General features: G+C 42.3%; 2 protein-coding genes across 2 annotated transcripts in view; one reads left to right on the forward strand and one right to left on the reverse strand.

The window, feature by feature from the left end:
- Positions 1–210: 210 nt before the first annotated feature.
- Positions 211–774, forward strand: LOC124620258 (circumsporozoite protein-like). The gene has a single exon (XM_047146924.1). It carries the CDS (start codon positions 211–213, stop codon positions 772–774), a length of 564 nt encoding a protein of 187 aa, XP_047002880.1.
- Positions 775–2,164: 1,390 nt separating this feature from the next.
- Positions 2,165–13,203, reverse strand: part of LOC124620259 (proline-rich protein 2-like) — a 108,122-nt gene continuing 97,083 nt past the window's right edge. Inside the window, exon 3 of the mRNA XM_047146926.1 lies at positions 2,165–2,311. Coding sequence (XP_047002882.1) covers positions 2,165–2,311 — 147 coding nt within the window. The remainder of the gene's footprint in view (positions 2,312–13,203) is intronic.

Genomic DNA, 13,203 nt, shown 5'->3' on the forward strand with positions numbered 1-13,203 from the left:
CTGGTGGCACAGCGTGTGCTGAATCTGGCAGCAGGACTGGTGACAGGATGTGTGTTGTATCCAGCAGCAGGACTGGTGACACTGCGTGTGCTGAATCTGGCAGCAGGACTGGTGGCACAGCGTGTGCTGAATCGGGCAGCAGGACTGGTGGCACAGCGTGTGTTGTATCTGGCAACAGGACTGGTAATAGGATGCATGCTGTAGCAGGCAATGGGGATGGCGGATGCTATTTGTGTGGAGGCTGACGGCGATGCTTTGGACACCAACTGCTCTAAAGGTAATGAGGCTACACGTTTAGCGGTTAGATGGGCTGCTGGTGATGTTTTGCCTGACGATGAGGCTCGAAGAATTGCTCTTGTTGTGGGTGGCAACGCCACTTCAATTATAGGTGCCGACGTCACTTGTGTCATGACTGATGAGACATGTGTTGTAGATGGGGACGTGACGGGAGATGCCATGTGTGTAGCAACTGGTGGTTCAAGTTGTGTTGTGTATGGCAATATGGCTGGAGACTCCAGTTGTGTTGTGGCCTCCTTGGCCACTCCTGTTGTGGCTGGTGACGCGGCTGGTGCAGCCACTTGTGGTGCAGCTGGTCGTTCAACTGGTACTGTGGATGGTGACGCAGGTGGAGACGCCTCTTCTCTTGTGGCTTCTGCTGGCTCTCCTCCTGTGTCCGGCAACGTGGCTGGCGATACCTGCCGTGTTGCAGTGGGCGGCGTGGCTGGTGACGCCGCTGTTGTTGCTAATGCTGGCTTCTGTGAGAAAAGGATATGATGAATGATGTTAAGATGTTGCTAAATGTGTTCCATGTGATAAAAATTGAGAGAAGATCTATTCACAAAAATTTAGATCATTAAAGTAACATTAAATATTGCCAGTTCTTTGCTACATCTATTCAGTACATATTTAAATCGAATGAAGTACGAATTATTTATCTGTCAATATAGTGACGTGAGATTATATTGGTATATAAATTATTCTCGTGCATTTTCTTTGTCTGGGTTGGATCTTTAAAAGCTTGTTATTCTGAATTGTAATCTAAACATTAGCAAAAGACTATCACTGCTCAACCTTCCACACAATGATACAGTCTCATGCACAACATGATGTTGTGATGTCTCCCAGTTGCTCGATAAGGACCATTCCTGTAAGTTCACTTCTGCACTTAGTAGAACAGACGCGAGGATGCGCATATCCACCTCGCAGGGTTTCATGGTTGTCTGTGACCTACAAACTTATACTGACGATCCAAAATAGTATGACCGAATATTTAATATGGTGTTGGGCCTCCTCACGAATACAATACACATGAGGTTATGGATATAGGAGATTAGGCCTTTGTGCCTGTACCAGCAATCTGCTCTGTCGTTATATCCGCCACAGGTAGCCTCCAATCCTGCTCTACAGTCCGCAAATGATTCCGACCATTACGTACCGCGATGAGGAGAGGACATCGAAGGTCTTATCGCCTACTGCAGGTTTTATCGCCATTCAACCTCCTGTCATAGCTCACGACAGCCAAACAGGTTAACCATTTACCAATGATTGTCCCTAAGCACCTGACACAGCAGACTACCCGTTCTCAGAGACGCTGAAGTCAGTGCATTTCCGCATTATCGACCCGTATCGTCACTAGAATGATTGTTCATTTATTTCTGCTCCGTTTCCATAACTTCATTAGCGCACCACGTATTCCCAATCCCACGAGGGAGGTTTCAGTGTTGAGATACACAATGTCCATAATTTTTGCGCTAATTAGAATAAAGCTACTATATAAAATGCCACACTTACGTTTTCCTCATAATTTCCCACTATTACTCTCGGTTATTAGTTCCTTATTCGACTGATAAATATACAAATATGTTTGACACCTTATGCGAGTGCCACTTTTGATTCCCATCGATGTGTAAGGACTAACCACTTAACATGAGAACAGAGAATCCCGCAACTGAAGAAAGTGACATTTCTTGACTCTTACAAATAACAGTAAAGTAGGTAACGCTCAGAACGTAGTCTAAAGGAAGCAGGAATTCAGAACACCTCTTTTTTCCCAGCCACTAGCTAAGAAAGATTGCCAAGGTTTCTCAAATACCTAATAGTGCGTGCACATGAGATAGACGAAAATAGCGCTTTTAAATCAAGTAGGCTGCTCCGTCGATGCCTCTCAGAAGGCAGGCACCACGTCGCCCCTCACCTCCATGCTGTCCTGTGGGTGGCCAGGGGCGGTCTTCTCCTCCGGCGGGTCGTCTGCCTCTCTCCCCTCCCCAGTGGTACAGCAGGGCAGCCACCGGCGAAACCGGCGAAACATCTTCTGCAGGAAAGAAACACACTAAATATTGTCCGACATTGTGTGTGAATGCGGTGCTCCTTCAACGCATCACACTTGGAGTAGGCGATAAAGCAAAGTTGTAACGGTTGTAACGTACCAGTCCAATTACACAGTTAGATGGGTCGATGGATAATTATTCCGTTACGTAGCATGAAACACTATTATGTGAACTTCAACTGGGATTGTATTAAAGAAGGTATCTCGAGGCACCACCTGCTACTTATTTACCTCGCATATTTGTTACGAAAGGAAAAACAGTTAGTGGATAGGCTTCAGTTCAGGACAAATGTATGTAATTTTGATATAGCTTGATAATCCTTGATTAATTCTGCAGGAGGAACAGATTGTTAAGTGGTCTTAAATATATTAAAAATCATACACTTCTGCGCTAATCTGGAATGCGAGAATCCTGACAGGGAACTGAATAAGTAGCGGATGAGTCACCGAATGTCAGCTCTTAAATATATTAAAAATCATACACGTCTGCGCTAATCTGGAATGCGAGAACCCTGACAGGGAACTGAATAAATACCGGATAAGTCACTGAATGTTAGCAACGGCATTTCTTTTAGGATTAAATCTTAAAAAGAGAAGCACACGAACAAACGTGTATTTAACAGGAAAACCTTAATTTACCGTAGACTGTTAGTACTGAATATTGCTGGTAAAAGCGACTCAAAAACATATATGACTCTCACGATCATTTGAAACCAGGAGTGGCGCGGAAGATATGGATTACGCACACATAAATATTAAGACTAACCATTTATACACAGAAAAAAGTTTTCAGTAATTTAATAAATGAAACATCTAAATTGGGTTAGAGAAAGCAGCCAAGATGGTCGAATACTTTAATAGAAAATTATTCCAAAATTAATAAAAGGAATTTCGTTAGACGCCTATGGAAACAATGAACCCGAACGACGTTCTATGATTTTCAAACGAGTAGATGTATATTCCTACCTCTACGGGCAAATGTTTTGTCTAAAAGCTTAATGTTTGTGTCTTGTATTATTGTGTGTATCTTGTAATATTTCCTAAGCAGTTGTAGCAGCTTTATGTGTAATTTTGGACTACTTCATGTAATTCGATCCTGTGTGTGCGAAATTGATGTCTGTCTAACGGCGGACAATGACAGAAAGGACCACTTATTACATACCTGTTCCGAAGAACTGGTGTCTGGCTGGAAAATGGACGTTTAGGCTTCTTCTCAGATGGTAATACAAAGCTTTCACAACTTTCTTCTTTATGTTAACTGTTAAGATACGCTTTTTTCAGAACACCTCGAAACAATACTAGAGCGCACGAGAACTATACGGACTCGCAATGTTCCTGGGCAACGGCTCAGATCGCTTCAAGCGACACTGCATTGTTGACAGGCAACCCAGATGACGATACATGCGCTGTTAACTGACAGTTGCTACACAATGTTTCAGTGTCCATATATTACAGCATTTTCATACGCGTGTCTCATTTGAACATAAGTGTAAATTAAAAGGAAAAATTATTGCTTCAAATACGGAATATGCCAATGCGATTTCTGAATATACACCTACATCTACATCATACTTCGCAAGCCACCTAATGGTGTGTGGCGTACCACTATCTGATCCATCCAAGTCCGTTCCACTCGCGAATAGAGCGTGAAAAATGTAATTATTTGACATACTGAACTACAGAACAACTTTTACGGGACTTTAGTAGTCCAACTCATGACCACTGAAAATATGTTTGTCAATTTTTTGTAGTATTGTGTTGCCTACGCTACTAAAAGATTCCTTTATAGAGTTGGATTTTAATACGTGTAGTCAACGACAGAGGAGGAGCTTAGATGTCTTTACTGTATTTGTTCAAAAATGGTTCAAATGGGTCTGAGCACTATGGGTCTTACCAGTCCCCTAGAACTTAGAACTACCTAAACCTAACTAACCTAAGGACATCACACACATCCATGCCCGAGGCAGCATTCGATCCTGCGACCGTAGCGGTCGTGCGAATCCAAACTGTAGCGCCTAGAACCGCTCGGCCACACCTGCCGGCTACTGTATTTGTATCTAACTGCATACAAGACTATGTTATACGAAATGCTGCAACTTGTTACCACAGACGTGCACTGTCACAAGGGAACCCTACGGCCAGTTTGTCTGTAACCCCAGATTATGGTTTCGCTGTGGTTACTGAAGTACGAAAACTAATTTTATTCTTATCCGAGTGTGAGCGACGCCGTGTGTTCTGGAAGCGAATGCATGACCATTGAAAATACGTTTGTCAATTTTTGTAGTAATGTATTGCCTTATGCTATTAAAATATTCCTTTATAGAGTAGGATTTTAATAGATGGAGTCAACGACAGAGGAGCAGTCTAGATGTCTTATACTGTATTTGTATCTAATTGCATAAAAGACAGTGTTATACGAAATGCCGGCAACTTGTTACTACGGACGTACGCTGTCACACGGGAACCCTACGGCCAGTTTGGCTGTGAGCCCAGCTTATTGTGTTGCTGTGGTAACTCAAGTACCAAAGGTGATTTAATTCTTATCCGAGTGTGATCGAGGCCGTGTGTTCGGGAAGCGAAAAGAAAAGAAACGGTTCACTCTACTGATATTAGAACAATTACTGCAATTAATTCCATCTCGTTGGTAGTACTATGTTCGTTGAACTGAAATTTATGTATGTGAGTTGCGAAATATTCAATAAGATTAATTCGAATGTCGGTGCAAATGTTTATGCCCAGACATAACATAGGAAGTGATTGAGAAGACTAGATGAACTCAGAGGAGAAAATTGCTATTTCACAATAATGGCGCCAGCAGTTTCACGAGTTTCCGATGTGAAAGGTACTGCCACACACTGGCCCACAAGTACAAATTCATAGACACAAACACGGCTCACACGTTTTGATGAGCGTTTCATCAGGGGAGACAATAATGTGCAAATGTAGCGGGAATTAATGTTTTGCCATTTTAAATAAATATCTTAATGTAATATGTGTAATATTGTCCATGTTTTCTATATTTTCCCTTCTCGTATCACAAAGTAGTTTACTGGCTATCTTCATAGCACTAAATAATACGCATAAAAAGGGAAAAAATGAGGATCATATACCGTGAAATGAGATGATCTTTGACCCGAGTGATGCAATTAGAGGCCCGTCCCCCCATAAGGCGGTCAGTCTTTGAGGCAGCTCACTACTCAGAAATGCTCTCACAATTTACATGATGGTACCACTTAGGTGTTACTCCATCATGTTCAAAAATGAAATACTAATAAAGCCATATCGGCGATATTTAGGTAACAAAATTCCTGTAATCGTCTTCTCCGCGAAAAAACGCTCCTTAAACGTGTTCTTGAACAACGACACAGAGCACATGAAGTCTTGGAGAGCCTTCGTCATGTTTGTCTATATGCTGTGTACCCATATTCTGTCGCTACACTTCTCTTGTTTAACAAAAGTTACCCTCATCACTGAACACTAAACCACAAAGGGCATTGTTATCTTCTATCTCAACGCACAGACCGAATTCACAAATCTGAACACGTTGTTTATTGAAATCAGAATGGCATGTTTGCAGTTGAATGCTGTATTGCGTGAAACTCGAATATCGTCGCAAATCACGCCGTACGAAATGCGGAACAGTTAATTCCTGATTGTTACGTAGACTAAACTGCTACGGATCACATTTAAAACAAGAAAGGAAAATTAGAGAACTATACTTAACACTCTGATGACGTGCTCTGCGCCTTGGGGATGCGTACAGGGCGGCCCTCTCACAGACAAGAAGAGTCTCGAAATAATGGTACAAATCGTGCGATCGCTTTAGTTATAGAAGATGCAATATCGCATTCTTGGAGAAAACCACGTTGCACCGTGGTAAATGAATTGTGACAGTTGAAGCGGACAAGGCAATACGCTGTTTGTTGCCTGTTATCTCCATCCTGATTTCTCGCTTGTTGGGTAATGGATGAGCGAACGTACGAGTTTGGTTCTCGAAGGAGAATTCCTGCTGCAAGTACTTGAACCGGCAACTTACAGTAGTCACCAATGTACACTTTTAGCTTCGACGTGGAAGTTAAATTTCATTCCAAGTTTCTATATTGATTCGCGTAATAAATAAAGAGCGTTGGAGTAAAAAAAAAAGATGTTACGATAAAACTCTCGGTCTGAGTGCATAATACCTACTACACCATTAACAAACAGAATTTTTATCCGAAAATAAATTAAATTACACAGCACCACATATGGAAATGGAAATGTCGTGTGGCTAGGGCCTCCCGTCGGGTAGACCGTTCGCCTGGTGCAGGTCTTTTGATTTGACGCCACTTCGGCTACCTGCGTGTCGATGGGGATGCAATGATGATGATTAGGACAACACAACACCCAGTCCCTGAGCGGAGAAAATTTCCGACCCAGCCGGGAATCGAACCCGGGTCCTTAGGATTGAAGTCTGTCACGCTGACCACTCAGCTACTGGGGCGGACAGCACCACATATAATAGCATAGCGTATGAAAATGCAACTATCAGCAAGCAGAGAAAAAATAGAAAGTACATCGCATCACAGCATTCAGGTATGCAAAACAAGGGGTACTGTAACTGATGACTTATTTAAGCTTTTGGGAAACCATTCCTGAAATTCTGTAGATGTATCCAAGTACCTTATCTTAACATGAACGCATTGACCATGCGTGTAATTGTCATCTCTCAGGCCATGGAAGGTGTTTGTGCTGGGAATCAAGAGACTACGGAATGGACCACTGCGTCTACGTTCTTAGACAATTGTATTGTTTATCAGTTTAAAATCTAATCAGTTACTGTCACCTCAAGAATGCATCAGAGTTGTGGTAAAAAATGGGAAGTCCACATCATTTTCTCTGCGATTATAGCTCTGCACTGACATTATATCACCAGGGAATTACTTTTTTTCCGGGATGAAGACAATTATGACTTTTCATGCGTTACTAGGAAATGTGTACCTGGATTGCTATTTAGGTAATAACCAGAAGTCATATTTCCCGTTAGTAATTTCTTTAAGAAGGTGTAAAAGCCAAGCTGTTTCTTTTTATCGTGCATCTTCTCTATCCTCTGTCGCCCACTACATTACTATATTTCACACCTGAAGCAACGATCTCAAATAAATGATTTCAGTACTCTGTATTGAGACAGAAGTTGCTCATCAGAACACTCGAGACATAATACGATTTCTTTCTACCTCCCCTCCTCTTCACATGCGGGACCGCTGGTTAAACAATAGTACTTCTTCCAGTTCGCAAAGCTGGTAATTCGAACTTTTCTTTCCGTTACGCCAAATGGGTGACCAGCTGCCTACGGTTATATGGGTTTTCCTTCTCTTATTACAACTGATCCGTTGTAACATACCCAGCCTAGATGTTATTTGCCTCTTGGTCATCGTGAACAGGAGCAGGGTGTGGTAGCTTCCGGCTCCGCTCGATGTAGCCCTCCCAAAGCCACGAAGAGGCAGACCACTTCATATCTAACAGTTTCTTAGTTTGCTTGGGAATTATCTCTTTAAATTGCAATTTTACACAAAAATGTAGTTTATAATTTTGGTTTGGATATAATAAAATAGCCAAATATAAAATTAGTCTACGATGTGAAACTCGCTTCAATTGTTAAGATGCGTAAGGAGATTAAAAAAAAAAACGATAGGTCTGAACCGTGATTTGTTTTCAAAGAATATTCTTCAGAATTTATTTTATTTGCTAGCGATTCATCAAGAACATTAACACATTTAATCACGCTATGTAAGTGTGGAACTAGTTGCCAGGGAGTAACTGATGTAACCATAGTCAAAAATCCTTTAAACCAATGGGAATTTATTCACTTTAATAGTGCCTAAAAGGCATTTTTTTTAAAGAAACAGATTTAAAATTATAATCAGAAAGCATCCTCTAATTATCAGGTTACAATTTATTCAGAGGCAGAAAGAAACAAATTTTGACTGTATGAGCTTTCGGGCAGAGAACGTTGCCGCTCCCTTTTGACGCGGCCGTAGTTACGACCGCTCACAACATCCTCTGAAAGACTACACTGGTGCAAGTCTGCAACACACTAGATAACTTTAAACTAATGGTTTTAACAATTTACACAAGCACACAAATTATGCCACCCCGTAGGAGGGACGGAAATGGTACAAAATACTAACAATTACAATATTAACCTTGCCACCGAAGGTACAACTTGATTTTAACTTCTGAGAAAAGACTTACGGTGAAAGGGTGGCGGCTTTATATACCTCAATGATCATTTAAATGAAAGTCCATGAAATGCAATCTTATATACATTCTACAAGGTTGGCCAAAAAAGATGGTCAACAGTACACAGATACCGCCTCTCAAGATCATAGGCAAGATCAAAATATATTTCAGGAATTAGGCCCATACACTCCAAGCAATAAAAAATCCGACAAACATGACAGAGGCAGCTCCGAACGACAGACAGACACTAACTACGTAACAAATGCGGACGAGAGACAGACTAGCAAGCTGGGGACGAGAGGCTGACCCAGACTGACTGAGACTGACCCGGACTGACCCCTGGCGAGCTCATAGCGTCCCTTAGATGCACGTGGGCAACCTTTCCCCTTTCCCACCGGAGGGAGACACCAAATCTGCGATTGCCACAGCGGCACTACCGCCAGAAACGGAGGGCGACTGCTTCACACTACGCGCTGCGGCGCGCTCTTCAAAACAGCAATTTTTACCACGGCTCAAGGTCATAGGAAAGAACAATTACGGAGAAAAGCAAAGAGACGACCGATGATGTATCTAACAGAGCCAGCGAAAACGGAATACCTTCGAGTCTTGCAGTTTTGGTTCGAACTATTTTTTCTAAAACTACTTAGTTACATACCTGTTCAGTGTCACGTGTTTTTCGAATGTAAATTAATAGCTAAGTTGTTAGTATTACTGAAACTTTTTCCTCGATATAAATTGACATTGTTTACGCAATGCCGTATGTGTTTGTTAATTGTTATCTGTGTTGGTTAAATGAGGAGTGCTGCAATACAGATTTTACAGGTCAGTGGAGGTATAATGATTGCGAGATCGTTATAACAATTACGTTTACTATACTAAATACAATTAATGAAGGTTTTACATATTTATTGTGATTAATGACCACAAAACTGTTAATGCTATTGTACTAATCTAAATACCACGTTATTCTAAATCATATATAGTATTGACTACGTTCTGTGTCCTTCAAGCATTGACCGTGAAACATAATCATTTATTAATACCCACTTACCTCTGTTCCTGATACGCTGTGTCATACCACCATCGAGACGTAAGTGTTTAATTTTCCGCCGCGTGTAGGTGACAGTGAAAAAGTATGAGTTCCGCTGAAGGTGTAATTTGGGCAGCGAGAGTTACACTGCTGAAGCTCAGTGAGTGTGTCCTGTCTCCGAGATCAGGGCAGGGATAATAATAGCACAATCAGCAGATACTTAAGAAAACTGCTGGATCAGTAGTGGAAATACTGTGCGTAAAATGATATCAGCAATGCGTCACTACACATGAATGCAAACAACTGATTAATTACCAAAAATGGTTCAAATGGCTCTGAGCACTATGGGACTTAACATCTGTGGTCATCAGTCCCCTAGAACGTAGAACTACTTACACCTAACTAACCTAAGGACATCACATACATCCATGCCCCAGACAGGATGCGAACCTGTGACCGTATCGGTCGTGCGGTCTCAGACTGAAGCGCCTAGAACCACTCGGCCACAACGGCCGGCGATTAATTACGCTCAAGTATTGTGATGAACATCTATGAACCGTCTTTATAACATTGTCGAGAAGCACGAAGATTGAAAATAAGTGACAGATATTCCTTCACGTTGGTGCCTGTGTTTATCTTAATCACATACTCCCTTAATATGCTGAAATAAATGTGGAGCAGCGCAGGGTATATGATATTTCCTATGGTTCAAGCTTATCTTGGTTCACTGCCCGTCTGGTTCGTCTGTACGATCTTGTTTCTATAAATTCGGCATACAGTGTACGCGATGTAGTGTCAGTAACTGGGTTCACAGGTTGCCATTTGTCTGTGTCTTATGGATTCGTAGTGGTATTTATTTGTCGGGTTGTCATATGTAGTACGCAGAGCAGAAGGCTATGTTTAGGCGTTCATTGTTACCCACAGGGGCACTCTGTTTGCTGACCGAGGTGTACCTTCCATGAAAGTCCATTAGGTACTGGCCATATCCTACAAAAAATATGCACCGTGGCTGGACGGCGGTGTGCATGGTGAATTTCCAGCTCTACTCGGACGTTGTGGAAAAAAGAGTAAAATCTAGAGCCGTTAACACTGGTTACCCACTCCGCTGAAACGCATTCACTTGTCACGGCTCCAGCTGCTCCTTGTCCCTTAAAACATGATCCGTAATTTCCAACATTTTGTCTACATTTCCTCTCTGCAGGCAGTGTATCTAAGCTCGCTGACAGATTGTTAAGTCACTCGGGTATGTTCCGAGCACCACGCATAGTGCTTCCACTGACGTTGTGGTTAAATCCCCTGTCAGTCTCAGCAGAACAGTTCTTTGACCTCATGTAACAAGGTTGTGTTAGTTATGAGAGAGAGAGACAGTGACCATGTGCACGCCGCGAAATATTCTGCGGATCCACAAAACAAGCACTATGTGATCAAAAGTATCCTGACATCCTGAAAAACAAACGTTTTTCGTATTAGGTGCATTTTGGTGCCACCCACTCACAGGTACTCTACATCTGCGACCTCAGTAGTCATTAGACATCGTGAGAGAGCAGAATGGGGTGCTTTACGGACTTCGAACGTGGTTAGGTTATTGGGTGTCACTTGAGTCATACGTCTGTACGCGTGATTTCCATACTCCTAAACGTCCCTAGGTCCATTGTTTCCGATGTGATAGTGAAGTGGAAACGTGAAGGGACACTTACAGCACAAAAGTGTACAGGCCGCCCACAGTTGAAGAGGGTCGTAATGTGTAGTAGTCAGACATATATCCAGGCCATCACATACTAATTCCTAACTGCAGCAGGATTCACTGCAAATACTATGACAGTTAGGCGAAAGGTGAGAAAACTTGGATTTCATGGTCGAGCGGCTGCTCATAAGCCACACATCACTCCGGTAAAAGCCAAACGATGCCTCGCTTCGTGAAAGAGTAAACAATGGGTGACTAAAAAGTGGAAAAACGTTGTTTGCAGTGAAGAATCACGGTACACAGTGTGGCGATTCTATGGCAGGGTGTGGGTATGGCGAATGTCGGGTGCACGTCATCTACAAGCATGTGTAGTGCAACAGTAACATTCGGAGGCGGTGGTGTTATGGTGCGGTCGTGTTTTTATGGAGGGGGCTTTCACTCCATGTTGTTTTGAGTGGTACTATCACAGTACAGGCATACACTAATGTTTTAAGCGCCTTCTTGCTTCCCACTGTTAAAGAATATTTCGGGGATGGTGACTGCATCTTTCAACACGACCGAGCACCTGTTCATAATTCACGGCCTGTGGCGGAGTGGTTACATGGCCCTATAATGGACTTGCCTGCACCGAGTCCTGACCTCAATACTAGAGAACACCTTTGGGATGTTTTCGAACGCCGACTTCGTGCGAGGCCTCATCGACCGACATCGATACCTCTCCTCAATGCAGTACTCCGTGAAGAATGGGCTGTCATTCCACAAGAAACCTTCCGACACGTGATTGAACGTATGCTTGCGAGAGTGGAAGCTGTCATCAAGGCTAAGGCTGGGCCAACACCGTACTGAATTCCAGCATTACCGATGGAGTGCGAAACGAACTTGTAAGTCATTTTCTGCCAGGTGTCCGAATACTTTTGATCACATAGTGTAGGTTGTAGTGGAACTGTGTAAACGGCTGTGTTGATCGATGAGACTGGAAAAGTTACCGTGTTTTATCAACCGCCCGTTTTATGTGTTGTTTGAGCGGTAGTTGATCGTCAATTTATACCAGTAGGTATCTAGTTAGGTGTTTTCTGCCGTTTTATAAACTGGTCATTCTGTAATTTTATTTCCGATAACATACGGACTGTCATGTCGGTAGCCTCAGTGACCTTCTTTTCCAGACCTCGCCCACCTAGACTGTGTAGAATGCCTGTAGCTTAGGTTTCCAGAATTCTTCATGAGTTGGATCACACCACAGACAACATATCATCAGCGTATGCGACATTATCGCAAATATGTACGTGTATACCCCCATCCTTTTCTGTTAGGAGAAGCTCAATGGAAAACTTGTGGTTGAATTTGTCCTCTAACTCGTATGCCCGGTTAAATGTATCATCAATCGACTTTTTTCCGCGGAACCCGTATTTTGCTCTAATGGACTTTCTAAGATAACACATCCGTGGTTACAGGTATTCCAGAGTAAATAATTAACTAATTCGTAAATGAAACATCATCCGCTTACACTTCAGGAGTAAAGTTCATTTTTAGCAACGTCCTGTACGAAAATTGCTGCAACTAACTAACGCTTTCAGTAGGAAAAATACCTGCAGAATCAGTGTTGGAATATCTTGCTGTTCTTACAGAACTGAATGAAATCCTTGTGTATGGAGAAGCATGACTTGCTTATCACAAAGCTAATTACTAATGTACGCATGAACTGTATGTTGATTACGGGTCTGAGGCCATTACAGACACACATACACACACACACACACACACACACACACACACACACACACAGAGTGAATAAATGAAGCAACTGACCTCATCCGCAGTGGCTAGTCTACTTGTACTTTATATATGTAGATTAGCGGTTAATATCTGTGATACAGTGAAGCGACAAAGAAACTTGTATAGACTTGCGTATTCAAATAAAAACTAAAAAACCAAATTTTGCTCTAA

This window comes from Schistocerca americana, chromosome 6 (genome assembly GCF_021461395.2).
Source record: "Schistocerca americana isolate TAMUIC-IGC-003095 chromosome 6, iqSchAmer2.1, whole genome shotgun sequence".
In the NCBI taxonomy this organism is placed as follows: domain Eukaryota; kingdom Metazoa; phylum Arthropoda; class Insecta; order Orthoptera; family Acrididae; genus Schistocerca; species Schistocerca americana.